The sequence below is a fragment of the Cetorhinus maximus genome, chromosome 25 (assembly GCF_964194155.1).
Source record: "Cetorhinus maximus chromosome 25, sCetMax3.hap1.1, whole genome shotgun sequence".
In the NCBI taxonomy this organism is placed as follows: Eukaryota; Metazoa; Chordata; class Chondrichthyes; order Lamniformes; family Cetorhinidae; genus Cetorhinus; species Cetorhinus maximus.
The window spans coordinates 42,040,492-42,062,455 of NC_135903.1; the positions used below are offsets into that span (position 1 = coordinate 42,040,492).

A 21,964-nucleotide genomic window follows, 5' to 3' on the forward strand; every position below is an offset into this window, starting at 1 on the left:
AGTGTACGTTCTGATGTTACTGCTATCTGACCCAGCTTAAGAGCATTCTTAGAATTGATTGTGTAGGAAGTGGGCTAATCTTTCCATTGAAAGCCGAGACACAATCTGGAAGGTGGTGGGTGGGAGTGAGGAAATGTTCCTCTGAGACCTTCACCTGATACAAATCCCACACAGATCCAGTGAATTCACTTACCTTGCATTCAGTGTAGTTGTTATCCTGAGGTTTCACTGAACATACACATTTCCTACAGCAATACTCCCTGGCAGAGCGACTAGAAAATAGCTATCCACTACAAATAAAAACTGCTTACATAGCCTTGATGTTGTGTAAAGTTTAAACAAAAGGATCACCTGCAAAGGCTGTAAAACTTAAATAAAAACTGAGGTTGCCAGATTTGAGCAATAGGTCAGTCAGCATGAGAGCCTGAACATGACAGGGTCAGGTTAACATCTCAGTTTGAGATCATTGCTCAAGATGCATCTGACTTCAAGTGTTAACCTGTCTTTTTTCTCTCACCTTTGTATAAAGTATATCTCAGGGGCTGGTGGTTTACGGTAAACTGCCAGTGTTGCACAAAATGTAATTTAACTCCTTGAAAGCATTTCTTATGCTTTATCACTGGTTATCCTCCCCATCCTTCCCCCTTAACCCAGCTTCAATCTGTATTCTCTGTCTTGACAGAGAATCGAAGGGAAGCTAGAGAAATTCTCCCATACCTCCCTTATATTCAGTACTATCCCCATCTCTGGGTGTTGTAAATAAGTTCACTGCTAGCCTCCTTTGTCACCCCAGTCCCGGCCACAACCCTCCCATTTAAATGAAACCAACACAATAATCTAAAAGCAACACAAATTTAGATTTTGAAAATGTTACATATGCACACTTTCTATTCATCTCACTAATACAAATCTTGTCACACTCAACAGTTGAAGAAACATCATTTGCATTGTATGGAAAACCCCTTAGGAACAGAAAATGCTGCTAAGGTTCTGCCCTTCAGCCTGAATAGCTATAAATGAAAACACCTAGTGTTTATTTAACACCAGTTTAAAGATACTAACAGTTTTTGCACAATAATTCACAACGCTTATGTGGCACAATCTTCCTCAACTGGGCAGTGGGTAGCCCAAGTCAGAAATGTGAGAGTTTGAGTCCCACTAGAGATATCAGTGCATAGCATAAGCTGATAGTCCAATGGCGTATTTAAGGGAATGGTCCACTGAGCCGTCATTTGAATGCAATGTTAAACAGAGACCCTGTCTGCCCTCTCATATGATCACATGACATTATCTGAAGAGCAGGGGAGCTCTCCCCAGTCTCCTGCCCAGCATTTATTTCTCAACCAATGCTAAAAATATGATTTGATAATTTGTGTGCAAATTGGCTGACACATTTCCTACATTACAACAGTGATTACACTTCAAAAGTACTTCAACAACCATAAAAAGCTTTGAGACATCCTGAGGTGGTAAAAGCTGCTATTATATGCAAGGTATTTTCCTCCTAGACAGTGTTTCACCTGCTCTCTTGTGAGCAGTGCTGCAAGATATTTACCAGAATGATAGATTTTTGGTTGATAGACAGACTTTTGGTCTTTCAGGGATTTTAGAGATATGGAAAATGGGTAGAAAGATGGAGCTGAAGCCCAAAATCAGCCATGATCATATTGAATGGTGCACAGGCTCAATGGGCAGTATTTCTACTCCTGCTCTTATTTCTTATGTTATGATCAATAATCAAGATGTCCATACTAACATCCACTAGATGTTCAGAAACTCAAAATAAGGATAACTACAGACTGCAGTCAGTTGCTTCATGAAAAATGCACTGGAATAGAATGGGTGGAGCATTGAGTTAGACGCTGGCTTTTTATCCCTAGGAGCTAGGCTCAAATCTAGCCTAGAACAATTCGATGAAAGTCTCCCATCTGTTGGGTGCAAGAGTTCAATATGAAATGAAATGGCCAGTCTCAATCCTATTGGACTTGGGCACAAAGCATAGAAGCATCGCTAATTCAGCACCAATTGACAGTCTCCCTCACACAGGCTACAGAAAGGCTGTAGTCAGGAATATCAAATGATCACATTGTGGTTAGGTGAACTGTTCGCTTTTGAAGCTAGGCTAAGGGACAGTGTTACCCTGCCCTATACTGTCTCCTGACCTGGGAGTCCTTGAACAGACACTGGAGCAGTCAGGCAATATCAGATATACCATCTGCTTTACAGCCTGCTCCATATTCCTATCCATTGCCAGAAGTTAAATTATCCTCCCCTAGCTACCTGAAAAGAAACTAATCCAGTCCCCATCTTAATTAGTGGAAAATTCACACAAAGAAAACTATAAAAAATGCCACAGTAGCAGTCAGGGTTAAATATATTTTTTATTAATTAATCTTATTTTGAAAACAGAAAATGTTGTTAATATTAAAATACTAGACTCAGAGGTGCTAATGTTTGGAGTGAGCCCCCAACAGCCAACCTTAAGAAAAAGGTTATGTAATTTGTTAGGGTTAACATGTTGTTAATAAAATATAAATAGGGTTAACATGTTGTTAATAAAATATAAACCCCAGAACCCTCCCCAAACTAGCAGAGCTTAATCTCATTCAGTATCTGACACCACCCTCCCACAGATCACAATCCCAAAGTCATTCACCGGCTCCCCACCTGCAGCCTTGGCACAGCATTGATCTGGAAGAGGAGCCAGGACTCTCTGACTGATGCACAGGAACCTCCTACATTGGGAAATACTTGCTCCCAAACGCTTTCACCCCTCAAGAAGCATTGCTGAGGAACTTCCAGAGTAACATCTCAATCAAGTTTTCCAGCCATATACAGAATCTGGAACAGAAGTCAACTGATCCATGCAGGCATGGGATGTACAAGCTCCACTCTGGCCAGGTAAACCAGATTGGACAGTGGGAGCCAGGGCCCTGAATTGGGGCTTGAGGAGGAGCCTGGAATCAGGGCCCAGAGAGGGTAGGCCTGGACCAACAAACTGATGCATGTGGTACAGATTGCCCAAACCCAGCAATATTCCTGTGTACAAACTAATTACATACAGTTTGTCCTAGTGTCTGCACAAAGTGTGCACACAGAGGGCCAGCCTAATGAGCAGCTTCATCCAATTAAGACATTAAGAATTTTGGGAACTGTGGATCAAAGACAAATGGAAATCTTGGGTAAATATTTTTTCTTGGTGTAGTCCCCAAATATGGATGGTGAGGTGGTCAGCATTTTATTCTTTTAAAACGTCAAATTTTCAAACCTCAGCAGACAGCCTCCAAACCAAGGCTCTGTGCCTCTGCACAGCAGTGTTAACATCACTGTCAGGAATGAGCCCCACATGCCCCAGGGGCAGAGCAGCTCTGTTGGTTGCAACTGAAACAGTGACTTCTTCCAATCTAGACCAACCTAATCCCACAAAAACACAATGGCCGAGATGTGTCACGGCTAATCATTCTCAACATATACAGTCCTCACCACATGTGGGTATGTTCATGCAAATGCAATTTGACCACTATACACCATAACCAATATAAAGGGATAGCATTAAAAATCAGTTCAATTTCAGTTATTAGAGAGATAGAATGTTTAAAATTTACACTGCAGCATGTGATAAGAGAGAACTGAAAAATCAATAAAAAAACAAAAATGTTGCAAAAGCGAGCAGGTCCATTGGTGCCTGAAGAACAACATTTGGCTCATGTTTCACAAACACCTAGACAACTAACGTTATTACAAATAACATTGATTCAACAAGTGATTTCATCTGTTTCAATTGAGATGATGGACTGATGGATTAGACAAATAGTTCTCTCTCTCTTTTTTCTCCTTTGACCTGAAATAAACAGAGCCTTAAATTGCTGTAACCAGCAACTTTGAAGTTGACATTAACTCAAATGGATAATGGTGATCACATTTTGGCCAATATAAATGACTACCCATTTTAAAGGTGGACAATTTAAGTGGTGGGAACTGTATTTCTTTAAATGGACAGCAGCGGAATTACATTGGACCAAAACTGCTGACCCTCCCATTTAATAAAATTCACATTTTACTCTGTCTGAAGTGCAGGGGGAATCACAAGAGTGTGAAATGGGGGAAAAATCTTTCAGAGCTGTAAAGGCTGGACTAGCTCAATTTGTAAGCTTCCATTAATTGCTGTAGCATTGCTGCATTTACCATCTCCCCTGCAGCACACTCCTCTTCTGCAGTCACCTGTACAGCTTCCAGCTCTGCCTCACTGCCCAGCCGCAGAGGGCCATGCAGCTCCTGCTGCAGCATCTGAAACAACCTCATGCCTTTCTCTCTCTCTCTGCCATTCAGGAAATCCACATTCAGGTCAAACCGTTGGGTTTGGGAAAGATGCAGCAGGATCCAGTAAATTGCCTGGCCATCCGTCGGTTGGAAGTGATTGCAAAGGATGACGAGGAACTCACCGAGAAATCCAAATCCAATTTCAGCATGAAAGATGCTTCCCAAAAGCTGGCCACCTAGGTTGAGAAGGAAATTGTATTTCTCTGGTTCAGTGCTGTAGTATCTTCTCCAGTCACGGCTAAACTCCGCTGCTGTCTTCGGCTGGGAATTCGGGTGCTATGTTTTAGGGAGAGATAACATGATAGTGGCTTCAACCTTAATCAACATCAGTAATGTGAGTGTTTCCAAACATTGTTGTTTCAACAGCACATGCTTCAGTGACATGAATTTGGCAGACTCAACCCAGTTCCAAGGAGATGTTTTCTGCTACGGGCAAACATGCCTATGGCTCAGCACTGTTTGGCAATCTCACTCACTAAGACAGCTAGCATCAGAAGTGCCAAGGCTGTCCTCCTGAGGTTAGGGCTGAAGCACACAGTTGGGGCAATGTAGAGGGAGCTCTACTCTGCAAATAGTCATGCCAGATCTTGTCTGGGAGTAATTAAACTTAACATTGGGTATCTGAAAGTGTTGCATTGTCCAGTGCAAACAGCCCTCACCTTGATAGGCACAAAATTCAGAAAAAAAATAGTGATTGCACCAACTGAGAGAAACTAAGTAATTAAGGCGGCAAATGGAATTTTGGCCTGTATTGCTTGGGGGTTGGAGTTTGAAAATAGGGAAGTCTTGTTACAACTGTACAGGGTGTTGGTGAGGTCGCACCTGGAGTACTGCATACAGTTTTGGTAACTGTATTTAAGGATATACTGGCATTAGCAGTTCAAAAGAGATTCACTATTTTTTTTAAGTAAGATGAAAGTGGAGAGGAGGGGGATTAAAAAAAAAGGAACATAGGATAGAAGACCATTCAGCCCATCGAGCGTGCTCCGCCATTCAGTACGATCATGGCTGATAGAACACTTCAATGCCTTTTACCCACACTATCCCCATAACCCTTTACATTATTGTGAATCGGAAATCTATCAATCTCTACCTTAAACATACTCAATGACTGAGCTTCCACGGCCCTCTGGGGTAGAGAATTCCAAAGATTCACAACCCTCTGAGTAAAGAAATTCCTCCTCATCTCAGTCCTAAGTGGCTTCCCACTTATTTTGAAATTGCATGCCCTGGTTCTAGGACTGGGAAATGATACAGATTTGCATAGGAGCAAGGAAGGGAGGGCAAGATAATTACAAAAGGCAATTTAAAAAGGGCAGTAGTGCTCCCTAAAAGGCTCTTTTTAATGATATTACAGTATTAGAGGCCCAGCATATGTCATGAAGGAAATGATGGGCCAGCATTTATGCTCCACATAAGCCTCTTTCCATCTAACTTCAACTTAACTAGCATAACTCTCTATTCCTTGTTCCTACATGTGTTTATCCAGCTGCCCTTTAAATACATCTATCCTGTATGCTATTTGCCTCAGCTACTTGTGGTAATATATTCCATATTCTAACCACTCTCTGAGTAAAGAAGTTTCTCCTAAATTCACTATTGGGTTTATTAATGACTCTCATATTTATGGTCCTTTAGACAGCCTTTTCTACACAGGAAAATAAGAAGAGAAAAGTGAACAATTCAGTTATCTTCAGCTTCCTTTGCATTGCCAAGCTATCTACCCTCACCTGCTCTTACACATTGGCCAATTACTCTCCCTTGATCTTTCCAGTTATCAGCTGCCTTTACACATTCAAGCCACTCACTCTGATCTACCCTTGCACACTACTGGTATTTGGTTGAAATACACGGGCAGTGAGGTAGCAGCTAGGTAGCACTTGCTCGGGTGCCAGAGTACACCATTAGCAAGTTTAATACGGGAAGAAATTATGCAGAAAATATATTTAGAAGGGAGTTATATTTTCTAAATTTAATACCAATTGGAGTTTATGTGATGAAAAATACAGACCTGCAGTGATACCCCCAGATCTCTCAATCTGGTACTGAGGCACACAGATCATGCATCCTCTGTTGGTGAGACAATTGACTAAGAAGAAGCAAACACAGCCAAGTTTCCCCACTCCTGATCATTATTTGGGGACCCCTGCTCAAAGTTCACACATACATGATGAAGGTCAAGCTCACTATGATGCTCCCAATGTCAAACAGCCAATCAGGGTTTGAGTTGCGGGAAAGAATCAGGACAAGGAGGAGATTATTCAGCCCCTCAAAGCTGTTTTGTCATTTAATTAGATGACAGCTGATTTGCATCTTAACTTCATCTTGCCTTCTTGGTTCTATACCCTATCCTGCCTCTGACTACCAAAAGTCTTATCAATCTCAGCTTTGAAATTTTCAATTGACCCCAGACTCAAGTTTTTTTGGATGAGAGAATTCCGTATTTTCAATACTTTTGTGTGAAGAAGTGCTTCCTGACATCATCCCTGAACAGCTTAGCTCTAATTTTAAGGTTATGCCCCCTTATTCTGGACTGTCCCAGCAGAGGAAAGAGCTCAACTCTACCTACCCTATCAAATCCTTTAATCATCTTAAACACCTCAATTAAATCACTTAAACTGAAGTGCAGAGCTTTAATGTTGCATTAAAATGGCATTGACTCTGACACTTGCAGAACCCCACCTATATTTAACCCTATTCTATGTCCATTCAACACTAACCTTGGATAGTCCCACCTGAACACTGTCTTTTGTGCTCGTTGACCGGGCACATATATTCCAGGGTTGATTCCTTGCTCCCAACTTGTCTCGCAAGTCCAGGGGTTTCAGGTGCGATGCCAGCACAATATCCCTACACAAAGTAGAAACATCGGATTAATGTGCAGTGATTCTTCTGCTCTCACACTCTTCCAATTTTCATATTAGAAGCCTTGTGGTGCTCTGCAGGTAAGGGCACTAACTGGTTCAGCACTGACCCTCACAGATCATGAAGTTCACAGGGTTCATTCTTGATGTGGGCTCAACTGAGGTGCGAATGGGCAGAAATAAGACAGGGACCAACATAAGAATGTTTCTGAACAGAAACAGGCTTTTAAGTTTAAAATGTCCTTTGCAGATAGAACACACACACCCTCACTGTGTCTCACAATTCCTTTGCCAAAAATGAATCTTAGTACATCAATTCAGTGCTTTCCCAGGAAATTGATTCCGTACATCTATTAGCATTTGAGTGAAAAAGTTACACCTGACTTCTCTTGCTTTACTTCCAACTTACTAAATTTTCAACTTCTGGCACGATATTTGAAGTGTGCTCCAGCAAATGGCAATTCCTGTTCCTGATCATTATCCAGTAATGCCTTTGCTGGGTGTGTGTGGACATCAGGTGAAGACAAATTTCAGCTGACTCCCATGGTTTAATAGCTTTCAAACACTCAATGTATAGAGTCTCACACTTGGAGAACAGATCAAAGGGCTGCCGATGCCTGTGAAACTGCTCCAGCACAAGTGAATGTATTTAGGAGAACAGGATTGGCACCCCAACCACAAACATTCACTCCCTCCACCACCGACACACAATGGCAGCAGTGTGTGCCATCTACAAGATGCGCTGCAGGAATTCACCAAGGGTCCTTAGACAGCACCTTCCAAACCCACGACCATCTAGAAGGACAAGGGCAGCAGATAAATGGGAACACCACCACCTGGAAGTTCCCCTCCAAGTCACTCACCATCCTGACTTGGAAATATATTGCCATTCCTTCACTGTTCCTGGGTCAAAATCCTGGAATTCCCTTCCTAACAGCACTGTGGGTGTAACCACACCACATGACTGCAGCGGTTCAAGGCGGCAGCTCACCACCTTCTCAAGGGCAACTAGGGATGGGCAATAAATGCTGACCCAGCCAGCAAAGCCCACATCCCGTGAGTAAATAAAAAAAAAGGAGACGGAATTGGATGGAGAGATCCATGTCTGATTTATAAAGAATTGAAGTCAATTAGGATGCTGTAGAAACCCCTGGCCTGACTGCAACAACAAATGATGCTGGGGTCCAATTAGTTCCTATTTGGGTTATCTCCCCAGTTCAAAGCACTTTAAGGTTGAAATTCAAATTGGACGATAGCACAAATGGGCAGTATGACATGAGCCACCCATTATAGTCCCCTCCTTCCACCGTCATTCAGTTCCTTTAAAGTCAATGGCGCTGAATATCAGGTGTGTACATTGGAAAGCCAATGCTGCTTCATCCATTCTGCACTATTGCCTAAAAAAAACTTCTGCCTGAGCGCCTTCAGGGTCTCTTCGAAAATCAAAACAAAACTCATGTTACAAAATTAAATGGGAATTATTGACTCTCACTACATCATCCATTGATTCCATCAGGCTGAAAATTCAATTAACAGATCAGGAGAAAACAATAAGAGCTGTTTCAGGCAACCAGTAATAAAGCTTAGTCTGGCTCTGGGTGCAGTGATTGTTTAGATAATAGCAGAGAATTCTAAAGTGAGGCCAGAAATTAAATCAAGTCCAACATGTGAAGCCTCCGGCAATACCGAACATAACTAAAAACTGCATGGACTGTTTTAAATGTAAAATAAAAGTCATTGACCTCTGTGAAAGTACAGGGTGAGTGGATATGCTTCAACTCTCTGATGCCAGCTCCACTTGCATCAAACACTGTTCAGTTGAGCTTCACACAAGATGTTTGGAGCAAGATTTTTCTAATTCTTGCTTGAAAAATAAGAGTTAACAATGCACAGTATTATTAATGTGCAAATCCACAAGCAAGTTCAGGGGAAGAAGAGATACAGTGTGACTTGCAAAGTTCCAGACTTGCTAGTCGATTTACACTGCTCCATCATTTGCTTCACATAAATAGCATCTCACCCTTCGCCTTCGTTATTTTTATATTTTTCCTTTGGCTTCCCATTATTTTTATTAGCATTTATTACACTATTGATAAATGCCAGATTTGTGAATTAATTGTCCAGGAGATTTACCAGAATAGTTCCAAGGTTGGTGGATTTTAGCTACAAGGTTAGGTCAGAGAAACTGGGGTTATTCTCCTTGGAGCAAAGGAGATTGAGGGAAGATTTGATAGAGGTTTCCAAGATATTGACAGGTTTGGATAAGGCAGACAAGGAAAAACTCTTCCCATTAACTGATGGTTCAATGACTAGAGTACAAAGCTTTAAAGTTTTGGGCAAGAGATGAAGGATGTATATGAGGAAGAACTTATTTTACACAGCGAGTTGTAATGTCCTGGAGCTCACTGCCCACAAGGGTGATGGAAGCAGAGATGATCAATGATTTCAAAAGGAAATTGGATGGACGCTTTGTTAAATAAACTTGCAGGAATACAGGAATAGAGTGGGGAATGGGACTGCAGGGATTATCCCACGGAGAGCCGGCAGACTCGATGGGCCAAATGGCCTCCTTCTCAGCTCTATATGACTCTATAAACTCATAACAAAAAAACAGGACTTAACAGCACGGGTGCCCTTTTAACAATGTGATAACTGTTAATGCAATCAATCCCACCTTCCCAAAAATATATCAAATTTAATCCGTGGCGTCTCATTCCTGCAGGCATTCAATTCTTCTGAGAGATTTTTAAAATATCAAATTTTATATTTTTAAATTTTATTTTTCCTCTATTTTTTCCTCTCTTAATCCAACCTTTCTTTCTCTCTCTATTTCTCTTTCTGTACTTGATTTGACTCAAATTCATCCTATTTCCTTCTCCATTGTTCCTCTCTTTCTTTCTCAATGAATAAATCTCAAGGAGACTGTTGTTTTCAGGTTCCCCATTACCTCACCGTACCTTTATCAGCTCGCACTTCCAATAAGTTACATCACAAATTATATTTGAGCTGAAGAATGTAGTTAAAGATCTAATAGTACATGCTCTACTCCAGCAAGATTTTGCCTATTGTATTTAGAGGGCCAGATTGTCTCAGTTCTCATTACTGTAGACCGCTGCTCTGAACCAATCCCCAGTCATTGCGAGCGCTGCCTTCAAGCAGTCCCTAATCACTGCATGTGCTGTTCTGAACCATCTTTTAAAGGATCACAACTACCCCACCCAAATGGAAAAACACTTTGCCTTTGGTCAGAGTAACATGGTTGAGATCAACAGGGTTTTGAGGTGGATGGGCAGTGGGCTGTACAATCATAGTTGCTATCCCAAATCCACCACTCTAATATCAGAAAATTCTGAAAACATTCAGCAGGTCAGGAAGCATCTGTGGAGAGAAAAACAGATTTAATGTTTCAAGCCAGTGATCTTGAATGAGAACTGGAAAATGTTATCGATGTAACAGATTTTAAGCAAGTGAAGAGGCAGGGGTGGAGGAAGAACGAAAGGGAAAGATTGTGATAGCGTAGAGGACAGGGGTGATAAAATGAAAAGAAGATGATGATGCAAGGCAAAAGGGCATGGTAATGCGACAAAAGATGGATCTCGAGGAACAGTAAATGGCAACAGCAGAATAATTACCAAAACCTGCTGTCAAAAAAATGTGAGCAGCCAGTAGTTATGATCTGAAATTTCTGAACTCACTGTTGAGTACTGAAGTTTGTAAAGTATTTAATTGAAAGATGAGGTGCTGTTGTCAAGCTCCATTGAGCTTCAGTGGAACAGTGAGGGAGGTCAAGGACAGAGAGGTCAGTGTGGGAGTGAGGCAGAGAATTAGAATGGTACGCAATGGGAAGGTCAGGGTTATGCCTGCGGGCTAAACAGGGGTGCTTAGCAAAGCAATCACCCAATCCACTGTGACATTACAAGTTAGTGTGCAAGCATACAAAGGACCCAAAAGGACTGCTGGTAGTACAAGGTTTAAATCAAACATTGAAGAAATAAGTTGCATTAACTTAAGCACCTTTCAAACATCAGGATGCCCCTAAGTATTTTACAATCAATTACACACTTTTGAAGTCTGATCATTGTTGGAATGTACGAGAAGACAGCAACCAATTTGTGCACAGCAGGATCCCAAAAATTGCAATGTTTCAATGATCAGATAATCTGTTTTGGTAATGTTGGCTGAGAGATAAATATTGGAACACTGGGGAGATTGCCCCACCTCTTCTTCAAAATAGTGCCATAGAATCTTTTACATTTAATTGACAAGGCAAACAGCATTCCCTCAGCACCACACTGGGATGCCAACCTGGATTTTGTACTGAAGTCCCTGGAGCAGGATTTGATTCCATGATCTCTGACTCAGGTGCAAGGGTGTTACCACTGAACAACTGTTAAGATCCTGATAATTTAGATAAGGATACAAATGGAATCAATATAAGTCTCCATTCCCATTCTTTACATCAAATAAAGACAGGTAGTACAACTCACTTTCTTGCTGAAATAGTTTATTGTGTCAAAGGCCATGATTGAGCAATTAGAGTCCCATCCAGAAGCCAAGACACTTCTTAGAGCAAGCCTGGCACTCTTCTTTAAACAGAAAATGCCAGCTCACAGATTGGAAATATTAGCTGTTTCTCTCTCCACAGATGCTGCCTGAGCATTTCCAGCATTTTCAGTTTGTGTGTCAGATTTCCAGTATCCACAGTTTCTTGCCTTCAGGTACTCTTCTGTATAACCTTCCTTTAGATGTTTATAAAACTCATTAGCAGTACAATGGCTACATTCACAGTGGGCATTACTGGGAAGAAACTTGATAACATTACACTTCTTGGAAAACCTTGACTTTCACTTTTTAACTCAGTGATTAACCTTCAACCTGCTGATGACAGAGTGGGCCAGGATTTGCTGACAAAATAATGGCACATTTAATCACTATTAATAAATAACTCAGCAATTGTGGCAAGAAAGAGATACCCTGTGAGTTACAATCGCCACAAATTGTTGGATAATTATGCCACTCCCCTACTTATCTCACAAAAATGGAGGCTCGCGGTCAATCTCCCTGTGAATTTCAAGAATTTTTCTAATTGCACTGTTAAAACAAATTAAATTTGCTGCATAAAGTTAGGGCTGGTATTTAATGACATAAGGACCCTTTTAACGAGGAGGTTAATACTTCTGTAAAACTACTCAATCCCTCTGGCCCAAAAGGGGAACAATTCGAACTGTGGCGTCCCATTCCTCCAGGTAGCAAATTGTCCCTAGAGGTTAAAAACATTTTAAATTTTAAAAGTTTTTTTTCCCCCTTACTTTTCCTTTGTTTCTTTTTTCTCTCTTTCTGAATCCAATCTTACTTCCCCTCTATTTCTGTTTGTGTAACTAGTCTGACTCTAATTCACCCTGTTTCCCTCTCTGTCATTGTTCTGTTTCTGCTCAATCCTTAAATCTCATTGGTTAAGGAAATACACTGTTGGTCCCATCATTTACCAAGGTGCCAGATTCCATGATGTCCTCACCTCTTTGTTATCAGCTTGCATTTCCAGCAGTCTGCAGCACAAAATATTTTTAAGCTGAACAAACAATGCAACAGTCCAGCAAATTCTGGGCCAACCTAACTGTTCTCTGGCTGCTAATCACATTCATAAAAACATAAGAAATAGGAGCAGGCAAAGGCCATATAGTCTTTTGAGCCTGCTCCACCATTCAATAACATCATGGCTGATCTTCTACTTCAACACCATTCTCCTGCACTATTCAAAGAGCTGTGTGTTACAGACAATTCATACCCATAATGTCTGACCTCGGTGTGGGTTGCATAGGAGAATTAAGTCGGGTAGTGGAGCAGAGGGGAGGGGGAGAAAATAACATTCTGGTATAATTACCAAAAACAAGATATAACAAAGGGAGAGAGGGTGAAACCCATAATGAAAAGTGCTCATCACCATAAAACTCACCAGCAGAACAGCTGATTATCCCACGGGATATAAGACAGACTGCACTACCAACTCTCTCAATCCGATCCGCAAATGTCCAATATCCACTCCTACAGTGCTCCTTTCCCATCCCAGTCAAAACATGCCTCGTGAACCAACAATATTGCACACCCTGAACAGGGTGGGGAGAAGACAGCTGCTGGAAATAGGAAGTATACAGAATGTGTGCTCTGATAAGAGCATTGTCCACATAACAAATGGCTGTTTTTGGAGATGAGCACTTTTCATTAAAGGTGTTCACCTCATTCACACATCACTTTGTGCTGGGAGTGAGAGGGAGGACAGTTGTTGAGGCTCAACAGGGCCAAGATGGATCAACCAACTTGGTCAAAAGAAAGGATTCTAGCCCCTGTCCACACCAGTACATGCACATATTGCTAGAAAGAAAACAGACCAAAGTTCATCTAATTCACCTTCTACCATCCTGATAATTGCAAACTACAATGATAACAGAGATGTTGATTAATTATATCAATCACTATCAATTAATCAGACCCCAATTATGGAAAAACTCCAGTGGTGGAGAAGTTTGAGAATCACATGTCCAAAGTCACCTATTCTTCCTGAGCATATTAAACATATCACATGTCATGTCTCACATTATTTATTAACTCCCAAAATATTATTTGAAAACGTTGAAAACCTGAAAATTTAATGGCCCAGAAACTCCAGTGTTCAAATTTTTATTTGTCCTTCTGCCTGAATGGTGAGGCATAAGGCACACCTAATATTGGACCTCTGGCCTCATTTCTATCGAGCCAGTGATCTGCATACAGTAATCAGTGTCTTGGTATTCACTGCATTTTAACATCAGCAACCATAGCATGACATTGGTCACAGAAGCACTTAATGTACTCTGCAGAGGTGTAAACCTCCCAACCTATTAGCATCAATAATGTCTGGATGTAAATTCCAACATTGCATTGGCATCATTAAATTTCTCATTACCTGAATTCCTCATATGATCCCACTTTCTGATGAACGGCCCTGAATTTTGCATCATTTTCCCGTTTGTGTTTCTCATCAAGGAACAAGGCTGTCTGTAGCTCACTTTCCAGAGCCTTGAAATCGAGGGTCTCACTTTCCTCCATCTACAGTGACTGGAAAGAACAGGAGGAAAGACACATATTAGCAGCAGTTTAGGACATAGTGTATTCCAGTCAGTTTGGAGACTGACACAAATGCAGCTAAACAAAGGAACTGACAGGTACCAGTGCCCTGGAATTAGCTTTTGCTAGTGACTCTGACATAGACAGCTGGAAACCCACCACCTGATTTATTTGCCATTGCTCCAGTTCAGACCCAGGAGCCCATCCTCTGCAGTGCTAGAAACTTAAGATTTTCCAAGCTGGATGAATTACCTAGTGCCCTGCTGTGAGCCCCTGTCCTCCAGCTCCACCCAACTCTCCTCCTTTCCATTTCAGCCACTCTCATCACCCGACCCTCTCTGATTCACCTTGCCTTCCCTCTGAACCTGCCATTTTTTTCAACTCCTGGACTCTTGACCCATTTTTGCCTCTCCACCTCCCAATCCCTCGCAATACCCCAACTCCCACAACTAAATCCTAGTTCCTTCAAAGCCCAATCCTCCATCCCCCTCAAACCCCCCACCCCCATCATCAAAACCCAATCCTCCCCCATCATCAAAACCCAATCCACCCCCATCATCAAAACCCAATCCACCCCCATCATCAAAACCCAATCCACCCCCATCATCAAAACCCAATCCACCCCCATCATCAAAACCCAATCCACCCCCATCATCAAAACCCAATCCACCCCCATCATCAAAACCCAATCCACCCCCATCATCAAAACCCAATCCTCCCCCATCATCAAAACCCAATCCACCCCCATCATCAAAACCCAATCCTCCCCCATCATCAAAACCCAATCCACCACCCCCCCCATCATCAAAACCCAATCCACCCCCATCATCAAAAACCAATCCTCCCCCATCATCAAAACCCAATCCTCCCCCATCATCAAAACCCAATCCTCCCCCATCATCAAAACCCAGTCCACCCCCATCATCAAAACCCAATCCACCACCCCCCCATCATCAAAACCCAATCCACCCCCCCCCCCATCATCAAAACCCAATCCACCCCCATCATCAAAAACCAATCCACCCCCATCATCAAAACCCAATCCTCCCCCATCATCAACACCCAATCCTCCCCCATCATCAAAACCCAATCCACCACCCCCCCCCCATCATCAAAACCCAATCCACCCCCATCATCAAAACCCAATCCTCCCCCATCATCAAAACCCAATCCTCCCCCATCATCAAAACCCAATCCTCCCCCATCATCAAAACCCAGTCCACCCCCATCATCAAAACCCAATCCACCCCCCCATCATCAAAACCCAATCCACCCCCCCCCCATCATCAAAACCCAATCCACCCCCATCATCAAAACCCAGTCCACCATCATCAAAACCCAATCCACCCCCATCATCAAAACCCAATCCTCCCCATCATCAAAACCCAGTCCACCCCCATCATCAAAACCCAATCCACCACCCCCATCATCAAAACCCAATCCACCCCCATCATCAAAACCCAATCCACCCCCATCATCAAAACCCAATCCACCCCCATCATCAAAACCCAATCCTCCCCCATCATCAAAACCCAATCCACCCCCATCATCAAAACCCAATCCACCCCCATCATCAAAACCCAATCCTCCCCCATCATCAAAACCCAGTCCACCCCCATCATCAAAACCCAATCCTCCCCCATCATCAAAACCCAATCCTCCCCCATCATCAAAACCCAATCCACCCCCATCATCAAAACCCAATCCACCCCCATCATCAAAACCCAATCCACCCCCATCATCAAAACCCAATCCACCCCCATCATCAAAACCCAATCCTCCCCCATCATCAAAACCCAGTCCACCCCCATCATCAAAACCCAATCCTCCCCCATCATCAAAACCCAATCCACCCCCATCATCAAAACCCAATCCACCCCCATCATCAAAACCCAATCCACCCCCATCATCAAAACCCAATCCTCCCCCATCATCAAAACCCAATCCACCCCCATCATCAAAACCCAATCCACCCCCATCATCAAAACCCAATCCACCCCCATCATCAAAACCCAATCCACCACCCCCCCCCCATCATCAAAACCCAATCCACCACCCCCCCCCATCATCAAAACCCAATCCACCCCCATCATCAAAACCCAATCCACCCCCATCATCAAAACCCAATCCACCCCCATCATCAAAACCCAATCCTCCCCCATCATCAAAACCCAATCCACCACCCCCCCCCCCCCACAATCATCAAAACCCAATCCACCCCCAATCCCAATCCTCCTTCAGTCCCCATGTCGTCCTCCCCATCTTCATAAATATTATCTCGATGTGACTGCGAGCGGATAAAGGGAAGGGGCAGCGGGGGGAGGGAGGGACAGAGAGAGAGAGAGAGAGCCCCGGGTCGGACCCTGACGCCTCGGCCTCACCTGCTGCCTGCGTTGCCCGCTCTCATTCCGGCGGTTGCTATGCGCGGCCGCTGCCGTTGCTATGGGTGTGGCCCCGCCCCCTGCGCCTTGTTGCCCTGACAATGGGGCCGCGGTCGCGTGACAGGCGGGAGGGTCGGCGCTCAGGCCCGGGGCGGGGAGTGGGGCATCCGGCCAGCCCGCCTGCCTTGCCCTGTCCTGGGGGTAGCCTGAGGGATTGAAGTGGCTGCTGCACTTTACTGGACTAAGACACTTGAAGGGCAAGTAAGATTTAAAAAGTACCGCCGCTGCCTGTTGTGTTCACTGCAAAGTTACAGCTCTCTAATGGAGAGAGGTGTCGATGGGCCTTTGTGGACTATGGTTAATCACTGACCTACTGCTCAGTTTGCATTAAAATGTTGGCATTGTTAATCCTGAGGTGGCACCATTAAATCTCATACCCCCCCAGGATCCACAATGGGCAAGTGATTGTCAGCCCCATCAGATGGCACAGAATTTACACCATAGAACAGACCATTTGGCCCAAATGGGCCGGTCCATGTGCTGTTTATATAACATGCCAACATAGCAATTAGGAACAGCAGTAGGCCATTCGGCCCTTGAGCCTGCCCCACCTTTAAGTAAGATCGTGGCTGCTCTGATTGTGCCCTCAACTCCACTTTCCTTCCTACCTCCTGCACCCTTTGACCCCCCCCTTGTCAGTAAAATATCTCTCTAATTCAGCCTTAAACAGATTCAGTGACCCTGTCTCCACCACTCTCTGGGGAAGGGTGTTCCACAGACTGATGACCCTCAGAGGAAAAAAAATTCTCCTCATCCTTGTCTTAAATGAGAGACCCCTTATTTTTAATCTGCGCCCCCCCCCCCCACCCACCCCCCGTTCCATAGAGTCAAAGAGGTCTACAGCACAGAAAACGGCCCATTGAGTCTGCGCTGGTCAAACAATTACCTAACTATTCTAATTCCATTTTCCACCACTAGGTCCATAGCCTTCTATGCCATGGCATTGCAAGTGCACATCCAAATACTTCTTAAATGTTATGAGGGTTTCTGCCTCTACCACCCTTTCAGGCAGTGAGTGCCAGATTCCCACCACCCTCTGGGTGAGCAAGTTCTTCCTCACATTCCCTCTAAACCTCCCGCCCCTTACCTTAAATCTATGCCCCCTGGTTATTGATCCCTCCACTGAGGGGAAAAGTTCCTTCCTGTCTACCCTATCTATGCCCCTCGATTTTTCCACCTCAATCATGTCCCTCCTCAATCTCCTCTGCTCCAGGGAAAATAACCCCAGACTATTCAATCTCTCCTCATGACTAAAACTCGCCAGCCCAGGCAACATCCTGGTAAATCTCCTCTGTAATCTCTCTAGTGCAATCACATCCTTCTTATAATGCGGATTCCAGAACTGCACGCAATACACTAGCTGTGGCCTAAGCAGCATTTTATACAGTTCCAGCATAACCTCCCTACTCTTATATTCTATGCCTAATAAAGGCAAGTATCCCATATGCCTTCTTAACCACCTTATCCCGCTGCTTTAAGAGACCGGTGGACATGCACACCAAGGTCCCTCTGATCCTCAGTACTTCCCAGGGACCTACTATTCATCATGTATTCCCGTGCCTTGTTTGTCCTGCTCAAGTGCATCACCTCACACTTATCCAGATTAAATTCCGTCTATATCGTCCTGTAATCTAAGGCAATCCTCCTCACTTTTTACCACCCCACCAATTTTCGTGTCATCCGCGAACTTACTGATCAACCCTCCTGCATTCAAGTCTAAATCATTTATATATACCACAAACAGCAAGGGACCCAACACCAATCCCTGTGGAACCCCACTGGACACAGGCATCCAGTCACAAAAACACCCCTCGACCATCACCCTCTGATTCCTGCCACTCAGCCAATTCTGGATCCAATTTGCCAAATTGCCTTGGATCCCATGGGCTCTTACCTTAGCTATCAGTCCCCCATGCGGGACCTCATCAAAAGCCTTGCTGAAGTCCAAGTAAACTACATCACTCGCATTGCCCTCATCTACACACCTGGTCACCTCTTCAAAAAATTCAATCAAATTGGTCGGACATGACCGCCCCTTAACAAAACCATGCTGACTGTCCTTGATTAATCCCTGCCTCTCCAAGTGTAGATTAATTCTGTCCCTCAGAATTGCTTCCAATAGTTTCCCCACCACTGAGGTTAGACTGACTGGCCTGTAGTTCCCTGGTTTATCCCTTCCTCCCTTCTTGAATAATGGTACCACATTAGCTGTCCTCCAGTCCTCTGGCACCTCTCCTGTGGCCAGAGAGGTATTGAAAATTATTGCCAGCACCCCTGCTATCTCCTCCCATGCTTCACTCAACAGCCTGGGATACATTTCATCCAGGCCTGGAGATTTATCTACTTTTAAGCCTGCCAGACCACTTAGAACCTCCTCCCTTTCCATGCTAATTTCTTTCATTATATCACAGTCCTTCTGCCTGATTTCCATACCCACGTCGTCCCTCTCACTTGTGAACACCGACACCAATGTATTCATTTAGAACCCTACCTCCGTCTTCCAGCTCCACACACAAATTACCACTATGGTCCTTAATGGGCCTACTCTTTCCCTAGTTATCCTCTTACTCTTAATGTACTTGTAAAATAACTTTGGATTTTCCTTTATTTTACATGCCAATGTTTATTCATGCCCCTTTTTGCTTTTCTAAGTTCCCCCCTACACATTCTATACTCCTCTATGGCTTCCACTGTTTTGAGCCCTCGGTACCTGCCATAAGCCTCCCTTTTTCTCTTTATCCAATCCTGTATATCCCTCGACATCCAAGGTTCCGTGGATTTGTTGGTCTTTACTGGAATATGTTGGCCCTGTACTCTCCCTATTTCCTTCTTGAATGAGCCCCACTGCTCTGATGCAGTTTTACCTAAAAATAGCTGCTCCCAATCCACTCTGGCCAAATCAGATCTGATCTTGTTAAAATCGGCCTTCCCCCAATTTAGAACTCTGATTTCTGGCCCATCCTTGTCCTTTTCCATAACAACCTTGAATCTAACGGAGTTATGATCACTATCTGCAAAATGCCCCCCCACTGATACCTATACCACTTTCCTGGCTTCATTCCCTAAAATTAAGTCCAGGACCGCCCCCTCTCTTGGAGGACCTTCTACGTACTGGCTTAAAAAGTTCTCCTGAATGCATTTTAAGAATTCCACTCCCTCTAAACCTATCACTCTATGACTAACCCAGTTAACATTGGGGAAGTTGGAATCCCCCACTATTACTACCCTATTATTTTTGCCTTTTCATACTTCTTCCAATGCTCCAATATCAGTTTTGTGATATGAAGACCAGAACTGCAAATGTGGTCTAACCAAGGCTCCATATAAGGTTAACATTCTAAATTGGGGGAAGGCCGATTTTAACAAGATCAGATCTGATTTGGCCAGAGTGGACTGGGAGCAGCTATTTTTACATAAATCTGCATCAGAGCAGTGGGACTCATATAGCGATATAGTTCCAAGTCAGCATGGTGTGTGACTTGGAGGAGAACTTCCAGGTAGTGGTGTTCCCATGTGTCTGCTGCCCTTGTCCTTCTAGGTGGTAGAGGTCACGGGTTTTGAACTTCTCCTGTTAGTTGTTTAATTGTCCAACACCATTTTTGACTAGACATATTTTATTATAGTCCTCATCAGTGTTAACTGTACAAGCAATTTTGTATTATCTGAAAATTGAGAAATTGTTCTCCTAATTCTTGAGTGCAAATCATTTAAATCATTGGTGTTCATCATGTAAATGATGAACACCAATGGTTCTGTCACTGATCCTTGTGGAACACCACTTCTCACCTCTGCCTATCTGAGTAACTGCCTTTCATTCCTGTTCTCTGCTTTCTGTTTTGTAGCAAGCTTGTCATTTAGTCTGTTACTTGTTCCTTGGCTCCACATCCTCTGACTGCTGGCGTAAGTCTGACATGCCATACCATAGATTTTCAAAGGGCATTTAAAAGATATATATATATCTTGAACTGAATAGGTACTTTGCGTCAGTCTTCACAGTGGAAGACACGAGTGACATCCCCAAAGTTCAAGAGAGTCGGGGGGCAGAGGTGAGTATGGTGGCCATTACCAAGGAGAAGGTGCTAGGAAAACTGAAAGGTCTGAAGGTGGAAAAATCACCTGGACCAGATGGATTACACCCCAGAGTTCTGAAGGAGATAGCTGAAGAGATAGTGGAGGCATTAGTGGCGATCTTTCAGGAATCTCTGGAGTCAGGGAGGGTCCCAGAGGACTGGAAAATCGCTAATGTAACCCCCCGTTTAAGAAGGGAGTGAGGCAAAAGACGGGAAATTACAGGCTGATTAGCCTGACTTCGGTCGTTGGTAAGATTTTAGAGTCCGTTATTAAGGATGAGATTTCAGAATACTTGGAAGTGCATGGTAAAATCGGGCAAAGTCAGCATGGTTTCATCAAGGGGAGGTCATGTCTGACAAATCTGTTAGAATTCTTTGAGGAGGTAATGAGTAGGTTAGACAAAGGAGAGCCAATGGATGTTACCTACTTGGACTTCCAGAAGGCCTTTGACAAGGTGCCGCACAGGAGGCTGCTCAGTAGGATAAGAGCCCATGGTGTTAGAGGCAAGGTACTAGCATGGATAGAAGATTGGCTGTCTGGCAGGAGGCAGAGAGTGGGGATAAGGGGGTCCTTCTCAGGATGGCGGCCGGTGACTAGTGGAGTTCCACAGGGGTCAGTGTTGGGACCACAACTTTTCACTTTATACATTAATGATCTAGATGAAGGAACTGAGGGCATCCTGGCTAAGTTTGCAGATGATACAAAGATAGGTGGAGGGACAGGTAGTATTGAGGCGGGGAGGCTGCAGAAGGATTTGGACAGGTTACGAGAATGAGCAAAGAAGTGGCCGATGGAATACAACGTGGGGAAGTGTGAGGTCATGCACTTTGGTAGGAAGAACAGAGGTATAGACTATTTTCTAAATGGGGAGAAAATTCTGAAGTCTGGAGTGCAAAGGGACTTGGGAGTCCTAGTCCAGGATTCTCTTAAGGTTAACTTGCAGCTTGAGTCGGTAGTTAGGAAGGCAAATGTAATGTTGGCTTTTATTTCGAGAGGACTAGAATATAAAAGCAGGGATGTGCTGCTGAGACTTTATAAGGCTCTGGTCAGACCACATTTAGAATATTGTGAGCAATTTTGGGCCCCGTATCTCAGGAAGGATGTGCTGGCCCTGGAGAGGGTCCAGAGGAGGTTCACGAGAACGATCCCAGGAATGAAAGGCTTAAC

General features: G+C 43.7%; 1 protein-coding gene across 2 annotated transcripts; it reads right to left on the reverse strand.

Annotated features, from left to right (window-relative positions):
* Window positions 1-839: 839 nt before the first annotated feature.
* On the reverse strand, window positions 840-16,715 carry dnaaf19 (dynein axonemal assembly factor 19). 2 transcript variants are annotated; one of them, XM_078529844.1, is made up of 4 exons: window positions 16,667-16,715; window positions 14,125-14,276; window positions 7,041-7,170; window positions 840-4,596 (listed from the first exon to the last, which is right to left on the reverse strand). In XM_078529844.1, the coding sequence occupies exons 2-4, from the start codon at window positions 14,265-14,267 to the stop codon at window positions 4,135-4,137; spliced, it is 735 nt and encodes a 244-aa protein (XP_078385970.1). In that variant the 5' UTR covers window positions 14,268-14,276; window positions 16,667-16,715; the 3' UTR covers window positions 840-4,134. The 2 variants fall into 2 exon arrangements, with proteins under 2 accessions (XP_078385970.1, XP_078385971.1); XM_078529845.1 differs by having other exon boundaries at window positions 2,372-4,596; window positions 7,056-7,170.
* Window positions 16,716-21,964: the final 5,249 nt, after the last annotated feature.

Bases quoted from the DNA above. Each gene is read 5' to 3' on its own strand.
- dnaaf19 (XM_078529844.1), bottom strand. From the start codon at position 14,267: ATGGAGGAAAGTGAGACCCTCGATTTCAAGGCTCTGGAAAGTGAGCTA. The intron at 7,171-14,124 runs GTAATGAGAAAT...TACTTTGTGTAG, and splicing joins GGATCATATGAGGAATTCAG to GGATATTGTGCTGGCATCGC. The intron at 4,597-7,040 runs GTTAGTGTTGAA...CCTAAAACATAG, and splicing joins TTCAGGTGGGACTATCCAAG to CACCCGAATTCCCAGCCGAA.